At 40.1% G+C, this 21826-nt stretch overlaps 1 protein-coding gene across 3 annotated transcripts in view; it reads right to left on the reverse strand.

The window, feature by feature from the left end:
• Positions 1-21826, reverse strand: part of ADCY7 (adenylate cyclase 7) — a 119282-nt gene that overhangs the window by 39550 nt on the left and 57906 nt on the right. For 2 of the 3 annotated variants that reach the window (XM_043494964.1, XM_038368412.2), the window contains exons 2-5: positions 14487-15014; positions 13104-13310; positions 10894-11058; positions 3349-3498 (exon numbers count right to left, since the gene is read on the reverse strand). In XM_043494964.1, the coding sequence (XP_043350899.1) occupies positions 3349-3498; positions 10894-11058; positions 13104-13310; positions 14487-14657 (693 nt within the window). In that variant the 5' untranslated portion in view covers positions 14658-15014. Of the gene's footprint in view, positions 1-3348; positions 3499-10893; positions 11059-13103; positions 13316-14486; positions 15015-21826 lie in introns of all 3 variants that reach the window. The other variant, XM_043494963.1, reaches the window with a different exon arrangement.

The raw sequence follows: 21826 nt of genomic DNA on the forward strand, positions 1-21826 counted from the left end.
TGAGATGCAGGAAGCCAGACCTATCACCTGAGGTATGCACTCAAGATGGACTAAACAGGGTCTAAAGCACAGCTTGCCCAGTCAGCATGAAACAAACATTCTTCTCTCAATTTTTTGCAATTCTTCTCTCAACTTCTCCTCAGCAGGCTTCCAGCATCTTTCGATAGAAGTTCAGACTCAAAAGCTCACTCTGTAGAAGTAACAGACTATAAAATATTCAAACCATCTGAATTCTTAGCACATGATGTGAAGAATTTAATTGCCTTCCTTGCTGGATGAAGCATTGGATTAATTCAGATACTGGATAGGAGACTTTAAATAGAAAAGTCTACTGCCAAAATGCTAACACAACTTAAAAGAACTGAGTTACTCAAGGCTATTGAGGTACAGCCTTTTAATGGAATCCTTTCCTCAGAAATTACTAATGTTGCTCAGCTAATCGGAGATCAATAAAGCTTTGTCCTATGTGCCCAAACGAACACCTGGTAATGAAATTACACCTCTGACCGGGGAACAAGTGTCGGTGGACAAGAATAAAAGAAAAGCAGGAGTATCAGTGCTTTCAAGTCATTTGCTGCTCCCTGCAGAGGAATGAAACCAACAATACTTTGAAGAGCTTACCTGGAATAAAAAGGATCATAAGATCCTTCAAAGAATGAGCACACTCAGAACTGATCCAACATTCTTCTCCACAGACTGCAGAAATCCCTTTGCTGAAGCAATTAAAGGAGGGAATTAAGTTAGCCTCCTTGGCCTGGTAGACCAAGGTCGGTGGTCAGGAATTCTTACTGCACCCCATCACTTGGAAAATATAGTCGAATTTCAGTAAAATATTGTTTTCCTTTTAAAAACAAGAAAATACAGCAGAAGATGGAAAGCCACAGCAGCGGCAGTTTAGGAAGCTGACAAATGGTTCTGGGTACCAATCTGTAGCTTGTGCAGGGAGAAGGATTCTCTCTCTCTCTCACGTACAACATTGTCTAAATAGTTATGTGTATGTGATGAGTATGGGTTGGGGGGAAAAGGTCACCTTATTTCTGAAGCATCAAGAACTCCTCTTCCTTCTGCTGTGCAGGAGGATTAGACAGAAATATAGTTTGATCTTGTTACAGAGAAATCTACATTCCACTGCCTCCCCAAGGAAAAAGAAGCCAAAGTCTCCCTTCCCTTCCCTGGTATTTTGGGAGACTTGAGGTTAGTGAACAATTAGGATGACAACAGAACCATACTGAACTTGACAGAACAGTTCTTTAGCGTGAGATAATGTTACTTTACCGGTTGATGTCATTTGTTCAGAAATTAAATTGCCCTTCTCACATCTTCCTGGTTGGTGGGGCAAGGAAAATGGAAAGCTGGGAATCTGACAAACAATGTAGGTGGCAAGGAAAACTACATGTAGGCTGCAAGACAGCTAGCTTTCAAGTAGGGCACCAGGACAAAAAAAATAAAAGGAAAAAAAAAAAAGGCAAGTTCCCATAGCAGGATCAATCAAGTGGGTTACAGAAAGCTTGATACTAGTGCAAGCTGATTAGATGCTTCCCTAGCTACTATCTGTGAAAAAAAAATTAGCATTTATAGCAAGATTTTTTTTTTTAGGGCTTTGTCATCTCACCTGGTAAGATAGGCAATAAAGGGCAAACTGGACATTAGTAATGTGGAGTCATCTTCTTTCCAATTCAGCCAACTCAGTCTTTTCAGCCTTTGCCTTTTAACTCACAGTTTATGAGCTGAGATCACCATACACATGCAGCACTCTAGATCAGTGGTCTCTAAACTTTTTGACTTGTGCACCCCCAGGGTGAAGACCGGAAGACCTGCCGCAGGCGCGCCGCTGACGGAAGAAGACCGGAAGACCTGCCGCAGGCACACCGCCAGAGGGGGAACACCAGCTGTGGACGTGCAGAGCTGCCGCCGAAGAAAAAAAAATGGCAGAATGCCGTCCAACGGCGCTCCTGCTGCCGCACACCCCAGTTTGGAGACCACTGCTCTAGATCAGCAGTTCTCAATCTTTTCCATACTGGGACCTTTCCTTCCATTTAGCAATATGGGAAAGGCAGGATAGTTGTGACCTCAAGATAACTGTTTGCAACCCCCAAGAGAAAAACCCATGTTTCTAGTTCATAGGGTCCAACAAGCATTTAAAGAATCACCCCAACAATCCAACCATTGCTATAAAATTTCAAAAGGTTTTCTTTTTCTTCCACCATCTGCAATTTTGAAACTCTCATTTTATCAAGAAACACTGTTTGCAAAAAAAAAAAAAAAAAAAAAACCACTTGGGTGTGTTTGTTAAAAACGAGTCAGCAGTGAGCCCTCTTTGGATCAGTGTTTTCAGGATTGGCCTCATTGTATATGCAACGAACACAAAAACGTTGTTAAGCAGCCTACAAGAGGGGAAAAGAAAGTGTGCTGTGTATAAGACTAACAGTCTGGCAATAATAGTCTTTGTTTGGTGAAGTAGCTAGAGGAGACTGCAATAGCTGAATCTGGGTAAGTAAAATGGACACACTGAGATAGGAACAAAAGAGCCTTTAGAGCAGCTGATCAAGGTAGAAAAACACCAAACCCAGATAAAAAAAAATTTCTCTGCCTACCATAAGGGGTTGGCTCCTGCCGTTAGAGCTTTACAGTAACTAGCCATCAATGCTAGTTTACGACTGAATTATACAAAATTACATTTTACATCAGTATGAATATCAAAGTTTCATAGTGTTTAATGTTATTCACTTCTATCAATGCAAAGCAAGTAATTATTTGGCACTCAAATGTTTTCAATGTATTTATTTTACATAATAAAAAAATTTTGTTTACTTGGTTGGCTACTTTAAAAATAGATTTCTATCTGTCTCTGCATTAGCAGAAGAACAACATCATCTTCAAGTACTCTTCCAGGAAAGAATAAGACTACAGAATTTCAAACATCCAACATCTGCATAAAGAAGGCAGGATCGTTGCTGAATTTAATTAAAAAGGTTTCTCATCAATACAAATCTGAAGACTAAGAATTACTTTTCTTCTGAATTGCCTGAGATTATTTTACATTTTATTATTTTAGGAAAACAGGTAAATGATTGATAATCAACTTCGGGTTTCGAATACTATGTCTAGTATGTACAGATTTGTCATTTTTTTTTAAAGTTTTTAAGTAAGACAAACCACACACAAAGCAGCTTTTTCCCTTTAATTTCCCCCTCTCTATTGTCAATGGCATGGTTGTTTTTGACATTAGGTGGTTTTCATAGGGATTGGACCACGCCTTTCAGTGTGCATTAGTCACAAACTTAGAAAAAAAGACACACGTCACCCAAAAGAAAACACATAACTCATGTAATAGAGGCTTTTACTCACTTGTTGCCTCTTTTCAATCTTCAGTTTCATTCGGACTTGAATGCACTTTAAAGTGTATCTGTACAAATCCCATGAAGCATCTTGCATCCGATGCTTGTGAAATGCACCCATCAGGTTACCACAAAGAAAAATTACAGCATTGGCAAGTAACTGCAAGAGAAGAAAAGTGCCGCAGAAGAGTTTGATTAGTATTCTATACTGAAGAAACTTAAAATGTTTTTGTCCAGAACATAAGAAAAAGCTTAAGTTTTTCCCATCCTTTCAAACAAGCTTTTTCAAACCACCACCAAACTTTGTGTTAGCCAACTTGTGTGTGTTAAATACACGCTAACTCAATAACATGAGTACTTCTATTTAACTCATTCATGTTAGTCCATTAAAACACCAGAGGGATTCAGTCACATAATTTAAGGCCCATGTTTGCAAACATGTGCCTGCCACTGGGACACGTGTTCCCAATATGATGCAGCTGTGAAAAAGGCATATCTGATCCTAGGATGCATCAGGCGAGGCATTTCCAGTAGAGAGAGAGGGATATTAATGCCATTGTACAAGGCACTGATAAGACTTCATTTAGATACTAGAACGCGTACAATTCTGGTCACCCATGTTAAAGGCTGGACAAATGCAGAGAAGAGCTCCTAGGATGGTCAGGGGAACAGAGGGCCTATTTTATGAGAGGAGACTGAAAGAGTATAGCTTCTTTAACCACACAGAAAGATGGCTGACAAGGGGATGTGATTTCTCTCTCTAAGTACATCACAGGGGTAAACACCAGGGAGGGTGAAGAGCTATTTAAGCCAAATGGCAAAGTTAGCAGAGAAGCAAACGAGTATAAACTGACCAGGAACAAATTCAGGCTGGAAATTAGAAGAAGGTTTCTAATCATCAGAGGTGAGAGGTTAGCTTGGGGGCTAACTTCATTAGTTGTAAGAGAGCTGGACAAATTTATGAGTTCAATTGTATGATAGAGTTGCTCAGAATAGTAGGGGACAGGCAGCCCTAGGGATCACTTCCAGTTTATATCTTATATTCCTAAAAGCTCATGCTTCAAGTTTTCAACTAACCATTGCAAGGATCAGGCAGGGATTTCCCTATACCCACCATGCACTCGGGGGGGGGGGGGGGGCGGGGGGGGTGTCTCTTTCCTCTAAAGCATCAACAATGGCCCTGACTGGGGATGGGATATCAGGCAGAATGAGCCCAGGCTCCGATGTGGCACCAAGCATTCTCTCTCTCAGCTGCATGGCCAGCTGGTTCTTGCTCACATGCTCAGGGTTTAACTGTTCGCCATATGTGGGGTTAGGAAGGAATTTCCCCGAAGTCAGACTGGCAGTAGTAACCTTGCAGCGTCTTGGTCTTCCTGTCGTGTGTGGGTGCAGGTCACTTGCCAACATGATCTGGGTGTATCTCAATCATTTTCCTGGCATTGCAGCGGCCTCAGCACACCTCAGTCACTCCTATTCTCTCCCTGTGGCACACACTAGTCTAGTCTCCTGCGAGCTGTAATACTTTGGTCTCATTTCCGTTGCTGGGTTTAGTGTGCAAGTGCTGGGTAGTGCTTGTGACCTGTGATATACAGGAGGTCAGACTAGATGATCTGATGGTCCCTTCTGGCTGTCAACTATGACTCTCTGTTTTAGGCACAGAAAACTCCATGGGCACATACCTATGCCAAAAGTACATGCATGTATGCGCATGCAAGTTACCACCCTACACATGTATGTATTCATCAGACATGGACACACCAGAAACTGTTCAAACTTGCTGGGTTCTTCTGTGAATGCACCCTGGTAAGTGTTCAAACAAGGAGAGACTAATGCTGCTGACTCCTTGTAACGACCATGGCTCATTAACTCCAGTGTGGATTGACGAGAAGTGGAAGTCACCCTTTTGAGAGATGAGTCTAGGGTCTGGGTCTGAAAGGAACCCTTGGAACAACAGCCAAGTCTGGGGGCAGGGATTGGGCTAGAGTTTATTTTTATATTTTGAGTTATCCCAGGAGCAGCGCCAGCCACTTCCCGGTTGGGGGTGGCCTCAGGGGGATCAGACAGAAAATTGAGTGGTCTGCTCCCCCCTTGCCATGAGGCCCCTCCCTTCTCCATGGCTCTGCCCCCTATGTGGCCCACCCCATGGCCATGGCCGAGCAGTGTGGGGCACTGGCTGCTCGCAGCCAGCAAGAGCCACCCAGGCAGGGGAACACTAGACCCTCTGCCTGCCCAGTGGGCAGAGACACGGGCCGGGAGTGCTTTCAGGCATCCCAGCCTCCCGCCCAGGCTTTCTTCTCCTCTGCTGCTGGAGCTGGGCACCAGGCCAGCAGCCACCTCTCTCCACTCTGCCTTCAGAGATGGGCAGCGGGAGAGCGGCAGCTGCTACAGGGTGGTTACAGAAGATCTAAGGGACATTTTGAGGTGACTATAGCCCTCACAACACCCCCCCATACTGCCGGAGCTACCTGGTTAATAAAGCCAAACCTCAGGAAGCAGGCAAGTTTTGATCCAACACAGCATGTTTGTTCTTGGTGTTTAGGAGGGAGAGATATGGGGGAAAGGGCACAAAGGTGCTACTGGCTCTCTGTCCAGTCATACACTTAGGTGTACAAGTCTGAAAATGCGTGCCTTGATTTCTTCATCTCAAATGAATCAGTCTCAAAATACCAGAATATGCCTTCACCTAGGTCTACACTCCAACTTATGTCAGCATAATTTATGTCGCTATGGGGGGAGAATAAATCACCCCCCTAAGCGACATAAGTTACGCCGACATCAGCGCTGGTGTGGACAGCACTATGCCAGCGGGAGAGCTTCTCCCACCAACAGCTACTGGAGCTTGTGGGGGCTGGAGTAGCTAAGCCAACGGGAAAGTTGTCTCCTGTCAGTTTAGAGCAGCTGCATCAGAGAGCTTACAGCAGCACAGCTGCATCGGTAAACTCTCTAGTGTAACTGTGCCCTAAGTAACCAAAGCTCATGTGACAGGTTATAGCAGGTTTAATTCTTTCAGTATATGTACTTATCTAATTTTGTATCCTACTTCAATCTATAAACTCTTCATGGTCTCCCAGCATGGACTTTATTTGCATGTGAACAAGCCCTTTCTGGTGTTACCTGAACTCGTTTAGCAATACCAGAGTGGTAGTAAATTTAAAATTACGTGTTTACCTGAACGAAAGGTACCAGGAAAAATAAAGAAAATCATAGGTAAGTTTATTTTGGCAAAACATCTGAAGGTCAAGAGACCCTGTTTGAAAGGGGCATGATTTAATAACTAATAAAAGAAAATTAACCATGTCAAGTAGATGCATTTTGATGAAGAAGTAATAGGTGGTATGACTCAAGAAAAAGGCAACTACACTTTCAATTGTAACATCTAAAGATCAAAGAGGAACTGGCCTATCTAGGAGGATATTGAACCAAAAATAGGAGCTAATAGACAAATCCACTTGATGGCAAGCTATAAGGTTGAAACTGGATCACACTTGCCTCTTGGATAGGTACAATCCAACTGACTGGACTATAAAAAATCCATTAACCAATGACAAGTGGGAAACATTCCCTCCAAACTCCATGCTTGCAACAGAAACATAGGGCTAAACCAATCATTTTTGCAGATCGCAAGCATCTTGGTTTGTTTTTTTTAAATTGTCTAGCCTTTAAGGGTTGTGAAATTAACAAAAGTTTGGTAAATTTTCACTGCTGCTATTCAGAAAAGTGTGTGCAGAAGCCACAGGATCAATCATGTCTATTTTATTTTGCTACAGCATGGGAAAGCTACAAGACTTGCAGCCGATGCTGGCCAGGGAATTATTCAAGGGTGAGATCCTCTCTCTCCCTATGAACATTGCCACAGTTGCAGTTTGCAGGGCCACTAAACTCCCCTTGAAATAATACAGAAGAGACAGCTGGCAGGCTGAGTTCTGGGCCCCTCTAATGCCCTTCGATCCCTGCTCTGAAATAGCCTGGATTTACTGAGTTCCAGGAAGCACCGCAGAGCCGCTGCAGCATTTCAAGTGTAGACAAGGCCTGAGCCACCTGAAATCACTATCACTTCTGAAAACATATGCCAAGTACAGTTAGTGAAGTCATTTAGATTAGACTCTGACTCCTTTACTATGGGAGATTTTAATACACAGGAGCTGCTCTGGACTGTGATTAGTGTACTGAAAACAGATCTGCTGCTAACAATGGAATGAGTATCAAATGTTACAAAGAGCAGTGACCTCACTCTACCACAAGCATTTGTCTGGGAAGGAAACAAGGTTGTCATGAGTTACCTCATTTACTGAGACATGACATGCATGTATAAAATATTCAGAGAGCCTAATTCACAGCGCTTGCCCTCCTTATTCTAGCTATTTATCTTTTTTTTCAAAGTGGAAGGATAGATTGGTGGTGGCGCCTGCCAAATGATTGGGGAAACTCACTGACAAGGTGGGGCTGGTACATACCATATGCTATTAGGAGCTGTCAGATTGTTACCTCTCCCCCCCCACCAACCCAGCAGTTTAGGGAACACACATCTTTTCCCTCACCTTCCAAAACAGACACATGCACACACACTCTTTTATTCTGGCACTTAATCAAAAATACACTATAAAAGATTTCTGCTCCTCCTGGTGAGGGAAAGGAGCGGTGCTAAGCGCTGGCTTTCTTCTGAATATGTTGATAAATTCAGGTTTGTGTTTTACATTCTCTTTAATTACAGTAGAGTGATCATGTGCAGCTGCAGGGCTACATTTCAGTACCTTTATTCCAAAACTGTGACCGGACAGTAGATTCCTGTCTTTGGATTAGAAAGAAAGTGGCCAGGAAGGAATGCCCTAATAGGTGTTTTCACTGTTTGATAAGGGTGCCCCCAAATTAGTTATATTCACTTCAAGTCCTTGAATGAAGGCCACTAGTATTACTGACACAGTGATTTAACCATACAAAGTACAAATGGAAAGAAATATATTTTTAATAATCAATTCAGCACACGTCATCCACAAGGCAAATAAATTGAAGGAAACTGTAGTAAGTGTTTTCCCATATTGTTCCCTAAGACATGTAAAATGACTGTTGGCTCTAAGCGAAAAGAGCTTGTCAATTTCCAAAATGCCTTTTTGTCTGACTTACACTCCCCCTCACTCGTGCAAAATCCCCACCAAGCTCACGTGTTTCATGATGGGGGGAGGGGGAATACAATAAATACCAATCAAAAAAACTTTTCCTTTAGAAGGAACAGACCATCCCTTCCCTTAGTAACTGAAAATATCCTAAATGGCAGCCACATAAAGACTTAATTCATCTTTCAATAGAGGATGACTGTGCTAAACTCAAATGGTATGTCCCCCTGACAATGAAATAGCCAAAAGGTTACAGCAGTAGGTCATTCTGCCAATAATTAATGTTTCCCCCTGCTGTGAGATGCAATAGAAAATCTAATTATTTTTAAATGCAATAATGAAACAAGGATGATGTGCTTAGAATCCTAACAAAGCTGCTAGCATTGGACTGTGCTAATCAAGTTTAAATTAAATTAAAAGGGGCAAAAAAGAAAATTTGCATAAAGTAGCAATGAAGGTGGGGGGGGAGAGGGACTATGACAATGTTTGTTTGTGAAAATTAAAACAATCAAAACACATGATACATGAAAACATATTGCAGCTGTAAGAGAAGATCACAGGGAAAAACTGATAAGCATAGCCAAGGCAGACTGCAAACAAAAAGATTGTTCTTAAAAGAAGATCTACAAAAGGACAGCTGCAAATCACAGATGTCCATGGTATAACTACATTAGATTACTTGAGGATAATTTGGTATCTTGTTTATATTTACTACCACATACTTATTTCATCTGGTAATTTACTGCTTCTCATATTAATTTATTTTATGGGTTAGCTCTCTCATGGAAAAATCTCGGGAAATTCTAGAATTTCACAAGTTATCTTTATAAAAAACACAAAAAGGAATTTGCAGGATGAAACTTACCATAGTATTATCAGTTTTTGAAATCACAGTTCTGCCTTTTGGCTACAGGTCTACCTTTTGTCTTTTAGCCAAATGGTACCACTTGCTATACTATTGTATTCTATACTATACAGCCAATCACATGTAGTATTGAGTGCTAATATTCTATTCTACTGTTCTTATACTGTGTTCATCACCATGGTATCAGAGTGACTTCCAGTAGTATATTAAGTAATGTGACTAATATATGTCACACGTTTATTCAACAAATTGCTATTTCCTTTTAGAGAAGCGTGCAACATGAGGACATGAATACAGTGATTCTAGAAGCCACATTTTTTTTAGAGTGATCTAGATCAGGGGTTCTCAAACTTCATTGCTCCACGACCCCCTTCTGACAACAAAAATTACTACGTGACCCCAGGAGTGGGGACTGAAGCCAGAGCCAATCCAAACCCTGCCACCCAGGGGGCAGTGTCAAAGCCCAAGCCCCACCACCTCGGGCAGGGGGAAAAGACAACACTCAAGAGCTTCAGCACCAGATGGGGCAGCCTGTAACTGGGCTTCAGCCCTAAGCAGTGGGGCTCAGGCTTCAGCTTCCGCCCCAGCAAGTCTAAAGCCACCCCTGGCGACCCCATTAAAATGGGGTTGTGACCCACTTTGGAGTCCTGACCCACAGTTTGAGAACCACTGATCTAGATACAATTTTATCACAAAAAAAGGTACAGCATTCAGTTTTAGGAGACGCCAGTGCATTTGTTCCAGTCACTAATAAAAACATTTCATTCATTCAAAAAGGAAATTTCATTTGATAGACTTGTTCGGCTACTACATACACTCAAGTAACTAGTGATTTTTTTTTAAATGTAAAATCCTCCCTGAAGGCTGCAGCATACTTTCTAAAACCATGGTATGAATGCAACTAAACTACATGTAAAGTTGTACTTTTCCTATCTCCCGAGGGTCTATGATCAAAGACACCTTAAACACGATGCTGTTTCTTAATAGTCTGGAAATCATAATGCTAACAGAAATACCTTTCATTATTTTTTAAAATTCTGTTCTTAATGTTGTCCCAAGATTATTTTTTAAAATTGGTCATCCCTTTTGTTTTCTGTCTCCTCATTTGTGTTGAAAAAAAGATATGCATAGTACATAAAAAGTAAGTATTTACCAATGGGTATCATTTGCCATTTCTTTTAGTGAAGCATGCAAAGGAAGGCACATCTACATCTAAAATGATAAGAGCTTTTGCTGTAGCACTACAGCGTAGGCACTACCTACGCCAACGGGCGGGCTTCTCCCAGTGCCATAGATAATCCACCGCCCTGACAGGTGATAGCTAGGTAATGGAAGAATTCATCTGTCAACCTAGCACTGTTTACGCTGGGGCTTACATCAGTATAGCTATGTCTCTGAGGGGTGTGGATTTTTTCACATAGCTATACTGAAGTTAAGTTTTCCTTGTGTACGAGGTGGACCCAAACCCTTGAACTAAGTGGAAGCTTGCATCCATATCTGAACTTTGCTCTTTGTGCCCAGTTCTACTGGAAATGCTGCCTATGACATTTGAATATTCTAACAAATAGCATTTCCTTACCTGAAGTGTAATGGGTTGTTGGCCTGGTTTAGGATATAGTGTCACTGTAATGCTTAGGGCTACAATATGGGACACTGCAGAAAGGATGCTGATGATGACAGCATCTCTCATCCCAAAGGGTAACATGGTGTAAACTGTGAAGATTATGAACAGGAAGAATGGCACCTTTAAAGAGAAAAAGGGGAAATCTGTTATTAGGTGCCAGAGCAAGGGGGAAAACAAACATTCTGACTTTTCTTCAGGCTGCATCCTCTAGCACTGGCATTTCAATGGAACAATTAAAATCACAAGGAGTGTAGTGTTCATAAAAGCTTTGAGGAAACTGGATAAAGTTATAACACAAATGTAGCCAAACCAGTTGCTTAAAGAGGACACTTGACCCTTAATTTGTCTCATTCTCCTTTGGTAAAGCTGCAGATATACTGCAGACATTATCACCACAGACATCATATGACATAACTTACATCTGAATTATGTATCAAGAACAGTACAAAGCAAGGATGGAGCTACCTCATTCAATTTCAAACTTCCCAAGTGCTTTAAGTTCTTATTATAATACCAAACAGTTGCGTGTGTTTATTTGCCAGATATTTTATTGACCCGAAAATCAAATAATCCTTCATGGAGTTGAGACAACAGAGTAATCACTACTGCATATAAACGCACATTTGAAGGCACAGTTAAAGAGTTTACAAATGTCCATTGGCCTGCTAAAGCATAATGGCTCAGAAGGCACTATTAAAGTCTATCATTAAATCCATATTTATGGATTTCTGTTGTAGCCTGTGGTACCTATATATGGGGCCTCATAATACTTGAGTCAAGTACTGTGACAGACACACTGCAAGACTGCCCGCTCAGCTCTCCTGCTTCACTTCAACCCCAGCTTCTTGTTGTTTCCAGACATCAGCCTCATTTGGGGAGATTCTCACTCATGGCAAATTCTAAATACCATATGATGGTTTTGTAACATGGACAAACGAAGGCCAGATAAGGAAACACGCAAAATCAAAGATACTATTTAAAGTCACATTGGAAGGTGAAAGGCAGAAAATTCCTGTTCCAGCTGACCTCTCATAATATGGTCTTCACGTTGAAAAAAGGTATTAAAGGATGGATTTACATATTATCATCACAGTCTGACATCACTATTCTGTTAGACATTCTGGAGCTACTCAGTTTAATTTTGCAGAGAGATGTTGCCCCTCTCCCTTGTATCAGGTGTCAAAGGCATTTTCATAGCCCTAGAGTGATGCAGGAAGGCATGCCTAAAAAAAATTGTTTGTAGATGTCAAGCAACGGGTGAGAAGGGGTGGGGGGGAAAGACTACTGAGCCGTACTGTTACAGTGGCTAAATTATAGTCTTTTTTGTAAGATTTAAGAACAGGGAATAATATACCAAGAATATTCTGGGTATACAACCTCTATATCATGTATCAAAAATCACATTCTGATTGTCTAGTAGATAATTTCTAATTTTCATTATTCAGAAAAGGATGGGCGGGATGGGAAGGGTCAGTATAATTAGATAAAAAGTAATTTTTCTTTTCTTAAAAAACAAACACACACCTGTTCTGCTTATGTTATCAGAGCTTAGGAGGAGTTTCCTACAGGTTATGACTTTTTGGCTTCATAAAATTGTCAGTTTTCTGGTCGCAGACACCAAGTCATCAACTCCAGCCGCACCCAGCAATGTCCGGATGGGTCATTAGTTCTTATGGTTCACTTCGCCCTCTCTACTGGATTTTAAAAAACTTTCACTTGGCACACCCAGCTAGAGAGGTTTTTTTTTTTAAAAAATTACTTGAACACCACTTGGTAATCAGGACTCTAATCAGCACCCTATCAAAACACTCAGAATCATGAAAGAAATAATTTACTTTTAAGGTACATTCATGACAAGTAAAACATTTTTATTTGGGTAATTTAAATTAAAAGCATAAGAGCTTACAAAGACTTTGGCACATGCTTCATTTTACACACTGTGTGGAGTAGTCCCAGTGAAGCTAATGTGAATGCACATAAGTCTTTCCAGGATCAGGGATAGAGAGAGTTAACAAAAAATGTTATCCTGTAATCCAATATAACTGGTTTGGGGAAGAAGTAAACCTAAAATGAATTGAATGAATATTATATAATTACAATTTTAAGAACAAATATATACTAATTACCACTTCTAAATGTAAGTGCATCAAACAGGAAATACATACTTGTTCCCATGCATAGAATGAAGGGATCTCTGTCCTTCCAAAAACTGACACATATCCTATGGTCAGGAAACAGATCCAAATCAAAATCCCAAATAATTTCAGCCATCTCCGAAATAAGGATTCAATGCATACAAGCAAGTACATGACTGCAAATATTACAAGAGCAGTACATACTGTAATAATGAAAGCAAGATGATCTTGTGGTTTCTGTTAAAAGCAGAACAAAAGTGTTATATTAGTACTGTACTTTCCTTTTAATAAGCGCAAAACTGAATTGTGTGTCTAATGTCACCCATGCAACTATGATGTCACCATATTACATTAGAGATGAAAAGCTATTCCTACAGCAATGTTTATGCAGATGTACTTTCTGTCACGTTATATGTGGGACCATGCATGTTTTCAAATCCTAGGACCAGAAAAATCCCTATTAAAACTAAAAGAAAAAACACCCCAATTTATTTCTGCAATTTCACTTGCTAATACTGGGGAATGCCATCCATTACACCAACATTTTTATTAATATCTAATACTTAGAGCATTTTTAGAGAGTTTTTCTATTAAATTATGTTAAAATTAAAGAAAATTGTTAAGTCATTACTACTGTTATTTGTAAGAACAAGAAGGGAGGGAGAGAATGATTGGCAAAATTCAACACACTTCCCTCTAGAAGTACCACAAATCATGGGTACACTGTCTAGGTCCTCAGTTCTGAAGACCTGATTCAACCTGCACTTGAAGAGGAGTGTTAAAAAGTGACAGGGAAATTTACCAGCCCTTTTATCACCATCTTTTCCTTTTTATCACCTGTGAATTTGACTCTTTGATTCTATTTAAGAAAAGCAGACACTCCTTCCAAACCTTACATCTATTTCATTAAATTAGCCAGCAAATGATTCTGGTAGCCTGTTCACATATAAATTTTGGCACAATGTATTTTTCTGAACCCCCCACAAGCAGTAATTCCATAAACTTGGATCTATCACATAACAAAGTGATGTCACTCCCAGCTAACTTAACAATTTTACTGTTTCCATCCTAAAAGAGTTTCCATAATAGTTTTTTTCCAAACAATTAAACTCTAAAAACTGCCACCTACAAAATCAATCACTAGAAATCATAACCAGGGAACCCATCTGTTATTTCACTTTTTAGTTTGCTGTACTTTTAAAAACATTCATATTCTTGAATCTGAAGTTAGAATTTACACACACACAAAGTGCTGGTATTCCCATGGACACAGCTACCACTAACCTGAAGTAAGGGTTACACTATTCTAGCCCAATGAAACATGTGACCAGTGAGTTTCTGTGAGCTTTGATACAAGTTCCTTCTTACCTCACACAATGTACAGTACAAACTGAGAACCCTGGTTATACTCACATGCAAGACAAAGATCATTATAATTAGCGTAATACAGAAAGTAATTGCAATGAAGAGCAGCAGGAGAAGAAGCGGATGCTGCTGGCTGGTGTAGCGATACTTCTCATAAAGTGGATCTGTTATCTTGCAGTCTTCATTTTCATTAAAGAAGTATTTGCCCTTAGCTGGCATTTTATTCCAGTTTGGCTTTGACTTCTCTCTCAGTTCCCAGTGATGACAACAAAGCAAAGATAGATCTATCCTTCTTTGAAGAGCACTTCTATCTTCTAAGGTAGCCCTTGGTTCTGACCTGCTTGACCACGCTGAGTGACTCACATTCTGCACTTGCACGTCTCCTCATGAGCATAAAGTTCAGATCTCAACATAAATGAAAGGGAAGAGCCCTCCTCTGCAGAGCCACATCCTACTCTTTAACAGCTCCATGCAAGTTTTTTCTAGATAGATTGATACTTGTGCTGCTGCTGTCGAGTTTTATTTTGCCACAAGCTGTCAGCAAGTCCCTTCGGGTGCTTTTTCATGGGATAAACTCTGTGGAGAGAAAGCATGATTAAAAATAAGGCTTCAGTTAAGTGGATGGATTTTTGTCTGAGAAAAATATATTCTTTAACCTCACTGTAAATGACCTTTAACAAGGGGACAAAAAATATTACTTGGCCATGAGAATTAGGCATAACAGTCCTGCAACATTTATTACTTTCTATTTAACATAACATACAAACTCTAAAGCAGTGGGTCTCAAACGGTGATCCCGGAGCACTTGCTACAGCTGGACATATGGGCCTGGCTCACCTTTTTCTAGCCGTTGAAACACTTAAAAGAAGCTAAAAATATATTAAATACTTTTCTAATGTTACATTCCCACATGAGCAATTGCTGCAGTTGCCACAGGCACATTATGCAGTTGCAAATGGTAGGGGAAGATGGTCCAAGCAATCAAAAATCGTAAGAGAAGTGACCAACGCTATGTAAAAGTTTACTCCCCCCTGCCCCGCCCACCTCTAATAAAAGCTTAATTCCAGCCTAATTTTGAAACTGACTGCACATACAGACATGCAGAATTCTTCTGAGATTGAAATAGGCAGAATAAATTGAGCAGTGCAGTAGAATACTACTCTTGCATATTTAATATTTTGATAGGCTAATATATTTGACTTTGATATTCAATTACAAAAGGGTATTAACTATATAACAATCATGTATTGGTCATACTAAAAATGAGGAACATAATATATTCATGTTTAAAAACTGGCTGTTTAAAGCCAAAACAATGTCTGAAATTCGCCTCTGTACCCCAAATTATTATTTCCCACCCAAAACTAACAAAATGGGTCTTTCCAAAGAGCAGATTATTTACTTTCCAAAACACTTTCATGGTTTCTTTGCAGAGAGTTTCCCCATTTTACAAGACTGCATAACATGGATTTAAAGGTGTGTGCATAAATCATAGTACATTCACTTAAATAGCAGAAAGAGCACAAATAAGTAAAACGCACAGTCCCTTTTGGCTAGATTTTGCCACCCTTACAACAAATGATATCTTACTCCTCTAGCAGTCCCATTGAAATAGATTTAACAGCTCGTGGAAGAAGCAACTACTCAATATAAGAGTGGTGGTCATTTGAAATCATTCGTAATCAGTGCTAAGAACTGATTTCAGTTCTTGCTAATTGAAGGACCCAATCCTGCATTCCTATTCAGGAAAAATTCCCTGGAACCTTAAATATGTAATAGTTTACTCAGACTGAAGCAGCTTTGTTTCTTCTTGTTAAAAGCAACAGGACATACTAGATTATCAGTTTTTAAGGAGAGCTCCCTGAATCAATGGAAATTTCTGCCTAAAACTGACAGTATGATATGGCCCAGCATGTACAGACAATTTCATTTTTATTCACACTATCTTGTTGTTATTCCATTGATTTTTACAACATAATAAAAAAACCTTAACTTAAATTTTTTTAAATTAAATTTACCTCCTTAAAAATATGAAACAAAAAATAAAATAGGAAAATAAAGTATAGCTGTCAAAACCAAAACCTACTACACTAATATTTGAAGCACAGATTTGTTTAAAAACAGAAACAAAAAAACCATAGTTCTTTCACATCTAATTTATACTATTTCTATGGCAACAGCCATGTTAAGGTAACAATGAAAATTAAGGGATAAGTTACACTGTTAACTAGTAATGACTGATGATTTTCAAATAGCTGCTTGAATATAGTTCATTCTATGACAGGGGAGACTTTTTTAAAAAGAGCCAGTGAAGCGTGAGAAACAGGATTTCAAAAAATGTTTTATTAGGACTTGATAAAATAATTACAGCTTTCTTACTGTTAGATTACCATCACCATGGTGTTCTAATGTTGGCTTTTCTCCCAAAAGGTATGGCCTGATAGAAGAAAACTTGCTGAAAAGCCAACTTAAATCAGTTACTTTCAAGTGACAAACTGTTTAACCACATGCAGACACAGTGGACACATTACAACTGGAGATGGTGCTGGGGCTTTTTTTTTTTTCTTTTTTTAAACCATACCAAAAGATTTAGACTACACCAATATAACGAAATTCTAGAACGTTACCCATTAACAAGTGAATTTTCCAGACATTAGCCTCAGGTGAAAGCAGAAGGCTCAATCCTGCAATTGTAGCAAGTATGAAACTCCCATTGACAAACATGTTGAGCACTTACCACAATGTTCTGTAAATCTGCATTACTTACAAAACAAGAGGACAAGGTAGAAGAACAGAATCTGTTAGATTGTGAATTATTGTGAATAAAAAAAAGTGATTCCTATCAATCATCATAAAACAACAACATTTATACACATACTTTGCAAATGAAAGGAAGTCATGGTTAGGAAAAAAACAAATTACATTTATTAACTGTAATTGTCAAAACCTGGTTTACCATAAGTGACAAGTTTTAAAAAGCCTCCAAATTAGTAACCTCACAGATACCTATTTGCATATACACATTGGTCCATTTGCAAATTCTGTGGATGTAGTTTTGAAGGCATCTTTCAAAATCAAACTGAAGGGGGGCAGGGAAGTGATTTTTTTATATATGCACACGATGCCACATTTCACTCTCTCATAGTAGTAATATATAAATATAAATCTGTAAATGCACATCTACTTTTTCTTGAGCTACCAAATAAATAATGATAGCACAACTAGTTTTGAGAATAAACTGATATGGGCAATTCAGCACTGAGTCTTGTGCCTTGCCCCTGCCCTCCTTTGGTATTGTCAAAGAAAGACAAGTTATCAGGCCAAATATTTTTAAATATGGTAACAGATTTTTCTCAACACAAGAGAGTAGATATAAGTGCATTTGCGAGTCACGCAATTGTTAGAAGAGATGCAATACACATTTACTCCAATATGCCTTCTCCAACAATAGCTTATTAACTGTATTTCTCAGTGGAAGGTGACAATTCCTATAATCCTATTTTCGATGTCTCCGACTCAAGGAATATTTCCAACACACCTCTGACCAACATATTAACCCACAGAGACCTTCCTACCAACACTGTAAAAAGAAGGATTCTGGGTGGACTCCTCCTAAAGGTCGAAACAGCAGACTGGACTTCTACATAGAGTGCTTCCGCCGACGTGCAGGGGCTGAAATTGTGGAAAAGCAGCATCACTTGCCCCATAACCTCAGCCGTGCAGAACACAATGCCATCCACAGCCTCAGAAACAACTCTGACATCATAATCAAAAAGGCTGACAAAGGAGGTGCTGTCGTCATCATGAATAGGTCGGAATATGAACAAGAGGCTACTAGGCAGCTTTCCAACACCACTTTCTACAAGCCATTACCTTCTGATCCCACTGAGAGTTACCAAAAGAAACTACAGCATTTGCTCAAGAAACTCCCTGAAAAAGCACAAGAACAAATCCACACAGACACACCCCTAGAACCCCGACCTGGGGTATTCTATCTGCTACCCAAGATCCATAAACCTGGAAATCCTGGATGCCCCATCATCTCAGGCATTGGCACCCTGACAGCAGGATTGTCTGGCTAGGTAGACTCCCTCCTCAGGCCCTACGTTACCAGCGCTCCCAGCTATCTTCGAGACACCACTGACTTCCTAAAGAAACTACAGTCCATTGGTGATCTTCCTAAAAACACCATCCTACACACTATGGATGTAGAAGCCCTCTACACCAACATTCCACACAAAGATGGACTACAAGCCGTCAGGAACAGTATCCCCAATAATGTCACGGCTAACCTGCTGGCTGAACTTTGTGACTTTGTCCTCACCCATAACTATTTCACATTTGGGGACAATGTATACCTTCAAATCAGCAGCACTGCGATGGGTACCCGCATGGCCCCACAGTATGCCAACATTTTTATGGCTGACTTAGAACAATGCTTCCTCAGCTCTCGTCCCCTAATGCCCCTACTCTACTTGCGCTACATTGATGACATCTTCATCATCTGGACCCATGGAAAAGAAGCCCTTGAGGAATTCCACCAGGATTTCAACAATTTCCATCCCACCATCAACCTCAGCCTGGACCAGTCCACACAAGAGATCCACTTCCTGGACACTACGGTGCTAATACACGATGGTCATATAAACATCACCCTATATCGGAAACCTACTGACCGCTATTCCGACCTACATGCCTCTAGCTTTCATCCAGATCATACCATACGATCCATTGTCTACAGCCAAGCTCTATGATATAACCGCATTTGCTCCAACCCCTCAGACAGAGACAAACACCTACAAGATCTCGATCATGCATTCTTACAACTACAATACCCACCTGCTGAAGTGAAGAAACAGATTGACAGAGCCAGAAGAGTACCCAGAAGTCACCTACTACAGGACAGGCCCAACAAAGAAAACAACAGAACGCCACTAGCCATCACCTTCAGCCCCCAACTAAAACCTCTCCAACGCATCAATGAGGATCTACAACCTATCCTGAAGGACGACCCATCACTCTGACAGATCTTGGGAGACAGACCAGTCCTTGCTTACAGACAGCCCCCCAACCTGAAGCAAATACTCACCAGCAACCACACACCACACAACAGAACCACTAACCCAGGAACCTATCCTTGCAACAAAGCCCGTTGCCAACTCTGTCCACATATCTATTCAGGGGACACCATCATAGGGCCGAATCACGTCAGTCACACGATCAGAGGCTCGTTCACCTGCACATCTATCAATGTGATATATTCCATCATGTGCCAGCAATGCCCCTCTGCCATGTACATTTGTCAAACTGGACAGTCTCTACGTAAAAGAATAAATGGACACAAATCAGACGACAAGAATTATAACATTCAAAAACCAGTCGGAGAACACTCTCCGGTCACTCGATTACAGACCTGAGGGTGGCTATCGTTCAACAAAAAAACTTCAAAACCAGACTCCAACAAGAGACTGAGGAATTGGAATTAATTTGCAAACTGGATACAATTAACTTCGGCTTGAAGAGAGACTGGGAATGGGTGAGTTATTACACAAAGTAAAACTATTTCCTCGTGTTATTTCTCCCCCCACACCCCACCCCCCACTGTTCCTCAGATGTTCTTGTTAACTGCTGGAAATAGCCTACCTTGCTTGTCACCATGAAAGGTTTTCCTCCTTTCCCACCTCCTGCTGCTGGTGATGGCTCATCTTAAGTGATCACTCTCCTTACAGTGTGTATGATAAAACCCATTGTTTCATGTTCTCTGTGTGTGTATATAAATCTCCCCACTGTATTTTCCACCAAATGCATCCGATGAAGTGAGCTGCAGCTCACGAAAGCTTATGCTCAAATAAATTTGTTAGTCTCTAAGGAGCCACAAGTACTCCTTTTCTTTTTGCGAATACAGACTAACACGGCTGGTACTCTGAAACAATTCCTATAATGGAACTGACAGAAATTTCCCACACAATGTGTTCTGAACTGCTAGTGATCAGTTTATGATCTGAAGCTTGAGTACAGATAGACCTGGTTGTTTTTAATGCCTGCTAGCATACAGCAGATACTATTTTTATTCATGTGCATCTAAACCCCACCCTACCCCCTTTTTAAAAAAAATTCTGTTAGGTTACATGCTTTGATAAAATGCGCTCTGAACAGTGAACGTGACAGAACGTTTTACACACTGTGAAAAAGTTCTATCATTTTTACATTTCTCTCTCTCTCTGCTAATGGTAAGAAGCTTATGTCAACTTTTCTACAAACAGAGATCTGTTAAAATTTCCAGTATATATTTGAAGATTCAGAACACTACAGCTGGCATGGAATGAACATTATTAATACACACTCGCTACAGGTACTTGTGATAAATTAGTTTTACTGAACAGCCAGATTGTGGAAGGGGCTGTAAAGTACTATCAAAATAAGCAGTTTTATTGTACAATAATTTCAGTAATTACTCCAGTGTCTGAGGAAATACAACACAAACACTGCTGTAATGAGTCATACATAATCCTTTATAGGTACCACTCAAGTTAGATTTCAGAGTAGCAGTCTGTATTCGCAAAAAGAAAAGGAGTACATTTGTTAGTCTCTAAGGTGCCACAAGTACTCTAGTTAGAGTGGTTGGTATTTCACACTAAATTTTGAGGGAGGTTTCTCCCATTCACAGATGTGGAATTTATGCAGATAATTACAGTGAACACTAAGATTCCACTCAACAAAAATAAAAGTAATGAGTTGTTGATCTAGCATTATTCATCCCAATTTCAGCCCTGACACTAGGAAATTACCTACATATCATGTCATAGCTACTTACAATAATCCCTCTTAAAGCCCAATGGAAAGTATAAAAAAATCCACCTGAATGCTCCACATTTTCAAAGTTCTGGTTATGTTTCTTTGCTTGGCAATTCATCAGTCCTCCTATATTTTCCGTTTATGATTCTTTTCTCGAATTTACTGAACCAGGAAACAACAGACAACAAACAGCTTTTCCCACTCAATGGGACTTCAGCATAAGCTTGAAATTAAGCAGACGCTTAAGTGCTTTGCTGATCAAAGGCCTAATTGCCTCCTTTGCACATCCTCCTATCACATATACACATATACACACACAATTATCTAGTAAATTACACCTACAGTTTCATAGACTTTAAAGGACAAGAAGGGACCACAGGATCATCTCGTCTGACCTCTTGTATATCACAGGTCATTAAATTTCACCCCATTACCACTCTATTGAGCCCAGTAACTCGTGTTTGGCTAAAGTAGAACTTCTAGAAAGGCATCCAGTCTTTATTTGAAGGCATCCAGGTCAATTATCCAACACTTCCCTGGATAGTTTGTTTCAATGGTTCAACACCTTCACTATTAAAAATCTGTGCCTTACT

The sequence above is a fragment of the Dermochelys coriacea genome, chromosome 12 (genome assembly GCF_009764565.3).
Source record: "Dermochelys coriacea isolate rDerCor1 chromosome 12, rDerCor1.pri.v4, whole genome shotgun sequence".
Taxonomy (NCBI): Eukaryota; Metazoa; Chordata; order Testudines; family Dermochelyidae; genus Dermochelys; species Dermochelys coriacea.